Source organism: Mauremys reevesii, linkage group 6 (assembly GCF_016161935.1).
Source record: "Mauremys reevesii isolate NIE-2019 linkage group 6, ASM1616193v1, whole genome shotgun sequence".
Classification (NCBI taxonomy): domain Eukaryota; kingdom Metazoa; phylum Chordata; order Testudines; family Geoemydidae; genus Mauremys; species Mauremys reevesii.
Genome location: NC_052628.1, coordinates 102187482 through 102201128, shown reverse-complemented (window position 1 = coordinate 102201128; position 13647 = coordinate 102187482). Strand labels below are relative to the sequence as shown.

At 37.1% G+C, this 13647-nt stretch overlaps 1 protein-coding gene across 7 annotated transcripts in view; it reads right to left on the bottom strand.

Annotated features, from left to right (window-relative positions):
* Positions 1 to 13647, bottom strand: part of NFIB (nuclear factor I B) — a 221200-nt gene that overhangs the window by 194022 nt on the left and 13531 nt on the right. For all 7 annotated transcript variants that reach the window (XM_039543436.1, XM_039543434.1, XM_039543437.1 and 4 more), the window contains exon 2: positions 12812 to 13343. In XM_039543436.1, the coding sequence (XP_039399370.1) occupies positions 12812 to 13343 (532 nt within the window). The remainder of the gene's footprint in view (positions 1 to 12811; positions 13344 to 13647) is intronic.

Genomic DNA, 13647 nt, shown 5'->3' with positions numbered 1-13647 from the left:
GCGCTTGGCGTGCTGGGGCCTGGAGCCGCCCCTGACAATGACACCATTTAAGGAAGTACAGTCTAGTCTGTGTCACTAGATACACCCTTCTTTGTACAGCCACGCCGGAAGAAAGACAGGAGGCGATGGAAGTCGTTTAATTAGGCTGCAACTTTATTCACTTCAGATATCTGAGAATACCCAGTAATAAGCTGTACAAAGCAGGTTACTGTTATTTTCTTAATGGTTTCCCCCTTCTTGGGACGGTTGCCATCAGCCCTCCCACTTTCCAATGTGGCCCCAGCCAGCCCATTGCTGGGATCCTGCTGCCCTACCCTAGTTTGAGTGTTAAGGGAACTATAAAAGGAGGGGGGTTAGCTCCCCAATGAGCCAGGTGTAAGAGGCCCCCTGCCCTAGCTTCCTTAAGGGATGCTGTCTCCTAAATCCCATTCCAGTCCATTTTATTCAGTAACCATAACCCTTCTGTAATAAATGCCTATGCTGGACACTGCCACATGTTTTTAGTTACGTAGTTGTAACATTTTAACCTAACTTTCCTGCCCACCCCACTGGGTTTCTGATCCACACTGGGAAAAACAAACAAACAAAAAAAACCACCCTATCTCAGCCAATCTGTCAGTGAGGGATCTTTCCCAGCCCCCAAGGACAAAGGCGACTAGCATAAATGCCTACAGTGCATTCCAGGGGTCGTAGGGTGGAGGACTTCTCTGGAACTGCCAAAGGTATAAATCCCTCCCTCCAATCACCTGGAAGGGCAGTGCCCTGACCACCGACCCCCACTTAGTCCAGCCACTTTCTGTTCCTCCCTGCTCCATTCTGGTAAACTTTCGTCCTTCTCTGGTGCCAATTGCAGCAGGAGCCCCTATGTGGAAACAACGCCATTTCTTCCAGCCAGCCAGCCAAAGGACCCACTGCATGCAGCTGTGGTGAGCATATTTTCAAGGGGCTTATAGGTTGGCCATTAAAAAAAAATCTCTCTAGATTGAAAACGTCTTACCCCAAAATCAAATTTAAAAGATCTGTTTGGCCATTTATAATTACATCAAACGACTATTTTATGTATACATACACACAGATTTAATAAACTATTTTTGCTTTTTATAAAACACAGATGGATTTAAAAAAAATGTATGATCATGTGTTGCAAAATCAAATTAGTGATATTTTATAAAAGAAAAAAATATTTTATGTGAAGTTAATTTGCTTCAATAAACCTACTCATGTGAGTAAACTTTCAGGATAAGACCTTAAATTAATAACCTACTAACTATTTGAATAGTGCTAGATTACAATTTAGTGCTGTTTTATCACAGCAATATTACTGGTAGGCCCAATAACCATTTCCTTGTGATTTCTGAAAACCAGTTAGACCATACTATGTCATTAATTTTTACACAGATCTACCTATTCAATTATTACAATAGGGACATCTTCCTATACGTCCCAGGGTTTGAGACAGATTATTAGCTGTCATGCCCATCTCAAAGTATCAGCTACTCTGCTAGCTGAACAGTGATTGTGGGAAGCACACGTACACATGAAGAATCTGAGATTAGAAACAGCAACATATATACTATGGAGACTGTCGGGATATTGCACCATTGATTGTTCGTCAAACCAAGGGTAATTCACAGACATTTAAAAAGTGCAAGCACTGTACCATCAAAGGCAAGAATTTTAGAGAGAGAAGTAAAACACTCTCTCTTCTTCCCTCCTTTCTCTTAATAAATTTAGGTATTACATTAACTTACTGGGCAAAAAGTCTTTTTCTACAGAGACCACAGCTATCCCTGGACACAAGCTAGCTAAAAAGGAAGTTTTACAATAATTCTGAAATCAGTTACTTAGCCATTTGTGACACTAATATGAACTGTCCCTTTAACCTTAAGCAATTCTTTAATAAATGGAAGTAACACAGGAGTGCTGGAACAATGTATAATGGGGGTGCTGAGAGCTATTGAAACAAATTGTAAACCCCAGGATGGAAACCACTTCAAGCCAGGGGGGTGTGTCAGCACCCCTAGTTCCAGCACCTATGAAGTAACAAGTCCATGTTTAAGAGACAAGGTGGGTGAGGCAATATCTTTTATTGAACCAATTTCTGTTGGTGAGAGAGACACATTTTTGAGCTTGCAGTGTTCTCTCACCAACAGAAGTTGGTCCAATAAAAGGTATTACCTCACTCACCTTGTCTCTCTAATACCCTGAGACCAATACAGCTACAACAACGCTACACGCTACAATGAAAGTCCCATGTTTGACATTTTCATCCTAAAGTACTATCAAGGCCAAGCCCCCTTTCCAGCATATTACATTCAAAGAGTGTTTTTGATAGACACATTAAGGTGGATATAAAATTCAAAAAATGAACTAAGAGCATCTGACTGATGCAGAATTGTGGCATTTTCTCTTGGAAGAGATAATGATCCTACACGCGCTAAAAGAAATGGAATTTTTTTATACAGCAAAACAGAACGCAGTGTCCCTCTAACTAGTAATCCCTCTGCCACCTCTTCCACCAAGGAGGGCTGCCAATTTGTCCCCATCACTGTCAGCAGACAAAAGACGACTATTACAGCCAGACCATATCAAACAGAAGACACAGCAACTCCAGAGGGATGCCTTGAAATCCACTGGGGTGTAAAGTCAGGGCTGAAGTCTTCTTGTCAGCTGCTACCACAAAAGAATCAGAGGAAACAGTGGCACTGTTAAACAATGGAAAGGTCAAGCAGTTCGAAGCCACTTCATGACCCAGACAAGTCAAGGTCAAGAGATTCAGGTAGCAACTTGGCCTGGGCATAAGTTACAGCACAAATGACTTGTTTTAACAAATCAGCTTTGGTCAATTAAACCTAACAAGACATGTTGCATCACGTAGCAGGGTTCCTGACACTAAGGCCAGGAGCTGAGGCTGGCCTCGTAAAACAAGGCTTTTAACATGGCATAACAAATTTAAGGTAATCCATCCAGAAACTGCAGATGTCAGAATAATAAAATACATGTTGTCCTGACTAGAAGACATTTTCACACTTTTAAATCAGAGACACTGGAGCATAATTGTCCCTTCAATACCTCTGCAACTTTCTCACTGGCATTAGTGGAGAGTTATACACATACATGAAGTGGAGAAGTGGCTCTAGTATAAATACTGTTGCTTAGCTACATAGGATACATTTATAGATTTGAATACAAGTTTCTTTACAACTTGCTATGAACTAATCTGACCCAGAAATCAAGCTGAAAATCATGTTATTTTTGACCAATGTGGTTTGCAAAAATCAAGATTTCTTTTTAATTTCGAATATTTATAAAACTTTTAAATTACAGCATTTGAAACTTCTATATTAGATAGTATGCATATTTTAGTTGGTTCTATTTTAAATAAAAACATAAATCAGAATAGTTAATGTTCCAATAAGTGTATTTTATTACAGAAGCAGTTTTGGGAGCATACTGAGAAATGTCTGACTAAAAAATAAACCACACATACTGTGTTCAGCATAAAAAGCTGATACTTCTCTCTCATTTATTTAAATTCATCCCATGTGAGAATGAGGGGTACAACTGTTAATACTGCATTACGGTTGAAGAGTCATGTGCACAATTAAGAAATTCAGAAATTAAAATTAAAAAATTCTACACTGGATCAAATAATATGGAAAATGCTACATACATACGGTATGTTTGAGTTAACAGTGTATTAGAAATCTTAATTTTTTGAATTTCCTAACTTGTGTGCTTGATTTTTCAACAGTAGTACTGCATTACAGTTAGTTTTTGTATTTAAGTTCCTTGTTCATTGTTTTGAAGGGTGAAAATAGTTAAAAGGCCCTTAGAGTTGTACAAGCACCTTCAGTAAAGGTATCCTTATATAGCAAAGGACACTGAGAGCTACAAAGATGCCCTTATGCTTTAGTTTTAAAGGCGCCTTTACAATAAAAATGCTTAAGGCAACTCAGGACTAAAGGAAGCTTTAGTGGTTGAGCTGCCTTTAGCTACATTCTTACAGGAATGCTATCTACGGCCCTCAGTAGTTATGGGTGGCCTAAAGTTAAAGTGATTCAGTGTGTACCTGATATTTTAAGTGATTTGGGTGGAAGGAATGGAACACACAAGAAGTTAAGAGAAAATGTTCTAATGCTCATGTAAAAAAGTGCTGATTTAAAAACGTTTCTAACACAAAAACTAAGGAACACATTTTGGAGTGTTATTCCTACTTCAACTGGGACAAAAAAAAACAAGTCAGGTTTGATGTTTCTAACTCTAACCATTTTTGAAATACAATAAAGCAAAACTTCATTTGAATCATTTTCTTTTCCCCAACACACACAACCCAAAAAATGGCCAAAACAATTGTCTGGGTATACCGCAAGAAGGACAGGAGACTTGTTATGGGTTTTAACCAGGCCGCAACTTTATTATATAGATGTCTGGGACTACCTGGCAGATAAAGTGTACAGTGCAGGCAAATCCATGCTTATTCAAATCAATTATCCGGGGCTTTTCAGCCCCCCCTTTGTTTAATCCAAGCTTATTCACATAAATTCTCTGGGGCTTCCACCAGCCCCCCTTTGTTTCCATCCAGGTCCCCCAGCCGACCTATGGCTTCAACCTTACCATCCACCAGCCTTGCAAGATGCTTAAGGAGGGCTATGAGAATGGAGGGGGTTGGCTCCCTGCCATACCGGTCATGGGAGTCCCCAAACCCCCTCCTCCGTTCTGTTTCTTTATCCAATACCTCCTTTTAAGTCCTTTACCAGGCCATTTATCTGGTCTCTCTCTGCCCTCCTTATGGAGTACTACACTGAACATCCGCACAATATTACAAAATAAGTTGTGACATATGGCCTACCACCTTTTCTATTCACCAGAAAAGGTCCATCCTCACACCCGCTGTGAGGAAGGTGAAAAAACCACACTCCAATGAAGCCAATTCTGGAGGTTTGGGGAAAATTCCTTCCCAGCCCCCCTTTAAAAGGGGTGACTAGCGTAATGTCCACACCAGATCCAAACCCAGCCTGCCATTCGCCTCCACTTGCTGGCTACTAGGTGAGGGAGGGTGGGTGCTAGCTTCCTCAGTACTTTCACATAGAGACTTGCCCCCACTCAGGTTTTGTGCCTTTATGCACATTCCTGGGGGTTCGGAGGTGAGTCATTGCTGCAAAGTTGACCACTGAGCACCTTTTGCAGCAGTTTCTGAACTTCTTCCTCTCCCCATCCCGCCCCCTCCCCCCCCCCCAAAAAAAAGCAGAGCTGTCCTTTGGGTAAGCCCACACAAATTCTGCCCCACCTTTAGTTGTGGTGCAGTCATTCAGCTCAAACTTTTAAAGAAAAGTAAAAAATCACCTTTGTGCTGAGTTCAAGCTTGGAAAATTTCAGCCCAAAATTCATCTGTTTGAAAAAGTTATGAATATAAAGGTGGGGAGAGGAAGAGAGATGATACTGCAAGACCGCAACTCAACCCTATTCAGTGCTCACTGCTCACGAACAATATAATATACACACACAGAAATCAACTCTCTTTTCCCTTTGACCAAGATAATACTATAGGACATTTTTCTCACTTACTAACCTTTGAGCACCTAAACCTCCAATTAAAATCTAGGCTTGCATTGCCTCTATTTACGTTTATTAGCAACTGTTTCTATAAGTTCTACTGGTATTAAAAAAGAGTAAAACCATGCAACCTCCATATAAAGAGTGGCATCTTGTTACTGTCAAACAAACCTTGGCTAATTAGACAGGCTTTTTTTCCTTTTTCTTCACTTAGCATTTGAAAAGTATCTCCAGAGTTAAGTGATTTCTTCTCTATCCCAAAATGTAAGTATTAAACCTATTCCGTTAAATTAGCAGTAGAACTTGACAGGGTATTTTAAGTTCATCAACCCAAATGATTACTGTAAAGCAACATACCACCTTGCCACTGAGAAGGGAGTGTAGTCTTTAGAAAGCCTCTTGAATTGTTATGCTTGGCATTGTGGTATGCTGCTATAATAACCAGAGCTTCCGATAGCGTAACCACTAGTCCTTGAGATTTACAGAGTTACTCCTCCACCACAGAGAGGGGCCAGGAGGAAAAGAAAGTTGGACATCTTAGTCTGGAAAAACCAGGTGGGTTGCTCAGTCACCCTCCTTTAGCACAAACAATGTATGCACCTTTAAAGTATGTTAACTGACAACACTTCTGTTGTAATAGATTTCAAAATATAAAGTGTGATGGTATTAGTGTTTAGCTCACCTTTAACTAAGCCTTCACTGTAACTACAGACATCTTCAACATTTAGGAAAATGAGAATGTTTTTAAAAAATTGTCTTTGTCTCTTATTTTAACCATTTCCCTTACAAATTAATAAAGTTATTTACGTTTTAAAAAAAGACGTTTTTGTTCACAACTCTGAGTATTTTTTGTTTGACTCTACAATAAGGCAATAATCCAGTGTTGACTTTATGTCCTGTTGCCATGGAAACTACTATGATATCAGAAATTAAAGATTATGCCCTAAACTTTCAAACAGGGCCACAGGATTTAACCACAAAACTCCCCTTGACTTAAATAGGAACTATGTTGCTTAATCCTGTGATGATTTCACTACTGAGACCAAGAGGAACAGAAGCCTTCTTGAAATACATCTCTTCCATACATGCCAGGAACATTATCATTAAATATTTAAAAGTTCCTCCTTCTCTCTGACCAACCCTATACTACCGTTAAGAGTCCCACTTTGATGGGAAATTAACAAAAAAATTACCATCCATTTTGGATTTTAGTTCTGCATTCCAAAATGTCAGTAGACACACAGAGACCAAAAAAATCAAGAATAGCATGCAGTCTTTTCAAATATTTTAATTCCTTATATCTTCATGCATAAAATATTTGCAAGAACCATTTGCAAAACATTACCACATCCATGTTCACATCTAATTAACCATGATCATTTAACAATGAATGCATGCCATGTCTGTTCTTTTCAGCACAGATGAGGTACCGTATGTATTCTCATGCCAAAAGAAGCATGTAGCATTTTTTCAGTTTAAATATTATATTTTCTTCATAATTCCAGTTAAACTGGAATTGATCAAAACAAACTGATGTTTAATATAATATAACAATCTGCCAGCTAAAGATAAACTACAATTTTAAAATCAGAATTGATAAAATATGAAACTTGTTCTTCTGCTCCATATTGGCGTTGTTCCAAAAATGAGATTGTTACTAACACAAGGGTTCAGTTTGCCATATGAGAACCTAGATGCCAAGTTTTCATATTAGCACCTGGGCTCTGATAGTTAAACCTGGAACTGCCTTGTGAAGCTGTATGTCATGACTGAAGTTCCATGCTATGACAAGGATTAACCCATATAATTTAGTGGTTAGGAAGATGTTAGTTGGAACTATTTGGTGGAGTTCCCAGTTCAACCACAGATTTACTGTATGAATTTAGTAAGTCATTTAACAACTGTGCCTTGGTGTACCCTTCTGTAAAATGGTTATAATACTTAATTTTATGTTCCCATATTAAATTTTCAATAATGGGCCAATCCTGTGAGGAAATGGGAGTTGGGACAAGTAGTAATTCAATGAACTGATCCTTAAAGGCCCATTTTTGCATTCATTGAACACACAGGCATCAAAGTGCACAAGAAGCGCAAACTCTGGTCCTAAGTATATGAGGATGATGTAGCACTTTGAGCACCTGCATATCACCAGCATTAAATGAACCATACATAAAACAGATTATGCAGCAATATATTGTTGCATGTAGTTTTAAACTGAATAAAATATCTTTAAACTTTATTCCTAAACTGAACTAATCATCGTAAATAATTTCATGCACTTTTTAAATATTTAAAAATTACCACTTTGATATTCCTAACTATGATCTAAAGTTTTAGTAATATTAATAAAAATATAAACAAAGTATATTAGTTCAAAGATGTCAGTTACCTAAAAAACAAACCTTAATAAAGAGATTGAACTATTACACCACTAGTATTTCACTAGTTAACTCATAACTCAGAAGTGTCTTTTTTTTAATTATTACAATTTCTTATTAAATGAAGTTACACTTTTCACAGGAAAACAATGCATATGGATTACTATGATATTCCACATGAAAAGAGTGATGTGACCATTCAAAAAAAATTAACCATAATTGTCAATGTTAAAAAGGCTGAATACTGTTACAAATCAATGCAGTTGAGACACATGGACTTCTGTGTTCCTGTTCAGATTATCTGAAAATGTACAAAATAATAGGACGAAGTACAGTCCAAAAATCAGTAAGCCTGAGTTAGTTTAAACTGCACACTGTTGAAGTCATGTGGTTTGTACAAAGTGCCAGCACACAACAGTTGCTATCTCTTGAGATCTGTAAACATCCTAGTAGTGCAATAGATGAATTTTTCCACACATACAGCTCTCCCCTACTCACTCTTGAGAAAGCTCAGTCTACACCCTCCCTTCCCTCTTTCTCTGCCTCCCCTCCCCCCCCTTTCCCCCAAACAGACAGGACACAGTCTGGCGATTCAGGGACTCACATAGGCCAGACTTCCTTCTGTGCAGCCCTTTGGGTAGAACTGCTAATCCTTCTTATTAATTAAAGAGATAATGGTGGTTAACCAGAAAGCAGTATTAATGCTAACTATCTAGGAAACTTCAACAGAAATTATTTAGCCTTTCTGTTGATTTCCTGGTAACAGAATTGTGCAGCTGAAATTCTAACATCTTGATGTTTTAAGAACTTAGAAATTTAGGAGTGTCTGAACTATATCAGACTAAGAGGGACTGTATCTTTTTGCTGCACTCATACTTAATTATTAAGTTTAAAGTGCCTTCCCTGAACTCCTGATATAGATTAGTACCTGGGGTTAAAGCTCTCCAATTATATCACTCTTACATCGTGAGAAAGAGAAGAGTGTAAGCATAAAGTAATATAACTTTTGTGAGAAATACACTGTGATAGGAACAGGCACATAAAAAACACTTCAAAATGCTTAATGCATCTACTATTATTTTAGTCTTCTAGACTTCCAAAACATTTCTCAAGGTGCACTGTGCTTCATTCAGTATACAATGGCATACCTAATATAAAGGTTGTATTTTATTTATGTTAAAAAAAATTAACAAAGACAACATGAGGATTAAGAATTCTACAGATGAGAAACATCACTGTAGATATTTTATGATTTAGAAAAACAGCAATGCAAATTTTAAAATCATCTGTTGTAGGATTAAGTAAAACATCTACAAGAGGAAAGGATTTATATTATCTGAGGTTCTACTGCAGCAAACAAGTACAGCAGCTTTCATTCAGTGATTGTCAAAAACTTTCCAATGTGCCCACTGCAATGCGGATGCCAACCAACGAATCAAAGGCATTCAGCAACTAGACAAAGAGGGTCTGATGCCAACCTCGGTGCCACTGGCAACCATTATTGGCATCAAGCACATTGTCTGCCTTCCCCCTCCTCCTCCTGGCACTTGACAAACAAAATGGCGGTTCTTGTAGCAACGAAACACAGCATAAGCGCTGCACTGATTGAATCAAATACCACCAAATGATTTTATGGACTGAGATGTAGTTCATACCAAACGATACATGCTGTCTATCGGATAACAAAAAAATATCTAGTTTTGTCAACAGAAATGGTAATCAGGGCATTTACTAATTTATTTATTTTTTAAATCAGAAAAAATTGATATATCAAACAGTCAGAACACCAGAGAAATATGTTTTTTAAAAGAATTATTTTTATGCTAAGCATTTTAATGACCTAGGTATAGAGCATAATGTAAACTTTAGTTTTTTCCCCAAAACCACTAAAAGCAGCAATACTGAAACCCGTGTCAAACCCCTTCTAATTTTTTTTACATTCTGCAACAGAAGAGGATGCTAATAAGAGACGGGGGAGAAAAGAGCTGAACGTTGAGAGAGGAGCAAAAAGGAGAACCAGATAAAGTTGGTCAATGACAAAACTTGATAGGCTGGGTCTTTATTTCTTCCTTCAAAAGCAACATCGAATACAAGAAGTAGAAACCCCTTTTATAAAGGACCAAAAGGATATTGACATTTCTAGATCTGGAAATTGTCAATATATTGTAACATTACTCCACACTGCAATGCGGATGCCAACCAACAAATCACAGGCATCCTAGGCTAAACAAAGAAGGTCTGATGCCAATCCTGGTGCCACTGGCAACCATCATTGGCACTCTAACTATTCTTCCTCATGTTTTCTCCTAGTCATTTTTTAAAAAAAACAACAACCTCTATTTTGTTTCACTTACTTGTTATTTTTTCATATTTCTTTCAGGAATTGTTTTTATTTCTATACTTAATGTATATGACATAATTAAGTAGGTTTTCATATACCAAAAAAGAAATAAAAAGTCATGTGCTAGATAAGCATGAAGTCAATGAAACTGCTGTATCTTTACAAAACCTGACATCCTTAATCAATTACACTGCAATTCGCCATAACTGAACTGCTCTTGATAAAGAAGAGAAAGATTAAAAGCTTGACAAAAGAAAAAAATACAAAGTTAACTTAACATGACATCTTCAAAAGTAGAGAGCCACCACATGTTAACAAGAGATTTACTGCAACGCAGTGAGATACAAATTAGATGCACAGTTTACAATAAACAAAGGGTCTACCAATGGTGACTTGATACAAATAAGTTAATCAACTTTATCTTCCAGTATATTTTCTTAGTAGCTCCTTGTATCTTTGGAAATATATAATGTTAGCGTACGGTTATCTTATTCACGTCTATTTGACACTTCTTAAAATAACGTATTTTGTCAATTCATTCAAACCAATCATCCAGTAACGCCCCCCACCCACCCTGATTCCCCATTTCAAGTTAAAGTTTGCCACCAACTTAAAAATTAACAAAGTTTAAGAGATTATACCGACCCTACGTTTCCTTGGTTCCAGAGTTGCTTGAACCATTTTGTTTCCTCCTGTAGTCTTGACTTTCAGAAAGATATATTTTACTTACAGGTAAAATGTGTTAGTATTAAGGCTATGTCTTATAATATGTATTTCCATAATGTCACTTCCTGAACTTTTTGCACTAAAGAAATTTAGAGTTATAACATATAATTAAGATGTTTTGTTTGAAGCTACCACAGACAGTAAACAAACACTTTTCTTTTTGTTTTCCTGGATCAGTTTTGCCAGATTTTGCAACCACATCAAATCACTGCAAAGCAACCAAATGTTGTATATACACTGTATACTCCTGAGAGAGAGAAAAAGGCTATCAAAAACAAGCAGAACCAACTACCGAATTATATTTTTTCCATTATGAATAATTCAGCAAAACTCACTGTATTTAATTTGCTTTACTTAAATTATATGATCATAACACACAATTTGGGGAATTAAATATGAATTCTAGAATAGAGGTTCATTAAAAATGTATCGTTGTATATGTTCTTCTATAGAATTAATACAATAAATAGTATGTAAAATCTATAGCCAAATGAAGGTAGGTGCCATTTTACTTTTGTTACTAATAAAAACCATTCAGTTAATTTCTCAGTTAAATCCCCTAGTTATATACAACGCATCAGATAACTGTCTGCCATCTGCCTTTCTGCAGGCCATTTCTGCCCACCACCAGGCCAAGTTATGAAATGGCCCACCATCTGTGGCAGTTCAAACTTTACCCAGTTTGGATTTACAGCTAAAAAAGAAATGCTTTATTAATGTGGATAATCAGTAATATAAAGACTTCTAGAGGATGGTATAATTACAAGAGAATAAAAAAAAGACCTATAAGAAAGCGTGCATTTCACGGGTTTCAGAAATATGAAAGCATGTATCTACTTGGATCCATTTATGATTCAGATGACCTGCAAATGAATACTATTATCAATGAATTATATACATAAATTTTGACAAGCAAAAATACTTTTTCTGAATCATCTGTAGAGCATTATGAACAGCTGGTTTCCTTTTAGTCCTACGTTTAACTGTCTCTTTTTTTTTTCTTAAGTGTACCTACTATTTTCCATATTTAAACAATTCTTAAGTAAAAATATGTGTATCAGTGTACTATGAAAATATTATTTTGATGGAAAAGTTTGGGCAAATCTGCATCATGCATCTTTGAAAAGTAAAATTAATATCGATAATATGAAGTGGTTCATACAATCAAAGAGTAGTTATTAAAACATGATAAAATGCAAACATTGCATGCTATAATTCTGACTATATAACAACAATATTTACTGGGGCTATGTCAAGGTTTCTTTGCTAAATCCTTTTTTATGTTTGATTTTTGCAACAGTTGAGAAAGTTTGTAGTTGCTCTTCAGAGCAATAACAGATTGATCAATATAAGACAAGTCATTGAACACAACTAATTAAAAGAAAATGTAAATATTTATATTTTGTATGTATGTTTCTGTGCAAGTACACACATATGCATATGTCATTAATGATGTTGAAAACAGATCTATAAAATATTCATATTTTCTGGAGTACTAACTGCAAAAATATCCAACATATTGTCAGTTTTTGACAAAAATGAACGTCAAAGGAACTCAAATATTCCTTGTTCCTTTTGCAAGAAAAACCAGCATGTATGTCATATGCATGTGTCAAGTACATATGTTTGTTGGAGTGAACATGTATCTGTGTATACGTATACATGCTGACTTATAAATGTGTACATACCCAAGTTTTGTATATACACCACAGAAAAATGTGTCATTGGAAGTCTTCCCTTAAAAGAAAAAAAGCTGCTTGGAACCAGTGTTTGACATACTAACATAGAAACACAACAATCTGCTTCCTACCTTGCTCCTGCACGTAGTATGCCAAAAACAAATCAAGCTCCTTGACTGATACTGTTATGTGATGTGGCTGGACGCAAAGTGCTGGATTTGTGCAATGTGGGGATTTCATGAGTCGCTCTCCATCCGTACTTTCCAAGGGGATGCCTTTGAACAGGATCACCATGACTAGATCCAGACGCCAGACTTTGTCAGCCTGTCGCAGGCAATCGATTCTCCTAATCTTACCCTTCTGGTCAGGATTGGACAATACACAGCATGGGTGCTTCTTCCCAGTAACAGTGAGCACAAAATCCTCCCGGTACTCTTGGCGGATATCTTTGCGCAGTTTGGCGAGGAGCCTGGATGCCCACTTCTGTTTAATTTCAGGCTTTTCACTAAGTAGCTCATCCTTGACTGCTCTTTCCTCATCCTTTGACATTCGCTTCTCATGTTTTTTAAAGTACTTGCGTTTTCGAGCCTGAAGGTTGAACCAAGTATAAGCGATTGCACGGACATGTGGTAGAAGTGCCTCAATGAACGGGTGAAATTCATCCTGTTGAAAGAAAAGGTGCGGGGGAAAAAGAAGAAAACTCAAAGTCAGTTTGTTCTCATAATAAAGGCAATAGAGAGATAAGTTTCCGAACATTCTGAAGTGAAAACCAAGATGAAGAAAATATAGACTTAACATTTACAACAATTTCTGCACAACACCCCTTTATGTAATTACTACAACTGTCAGACAAGAGACAGAAGTATCCTGAGCATCACATTTTCCCCACATTTCATCCTCTGAAAGAAACACGTGAAGGCTTTATTTTGTATGCCCTTCCATTCACAATGCTATACAGACTACATCA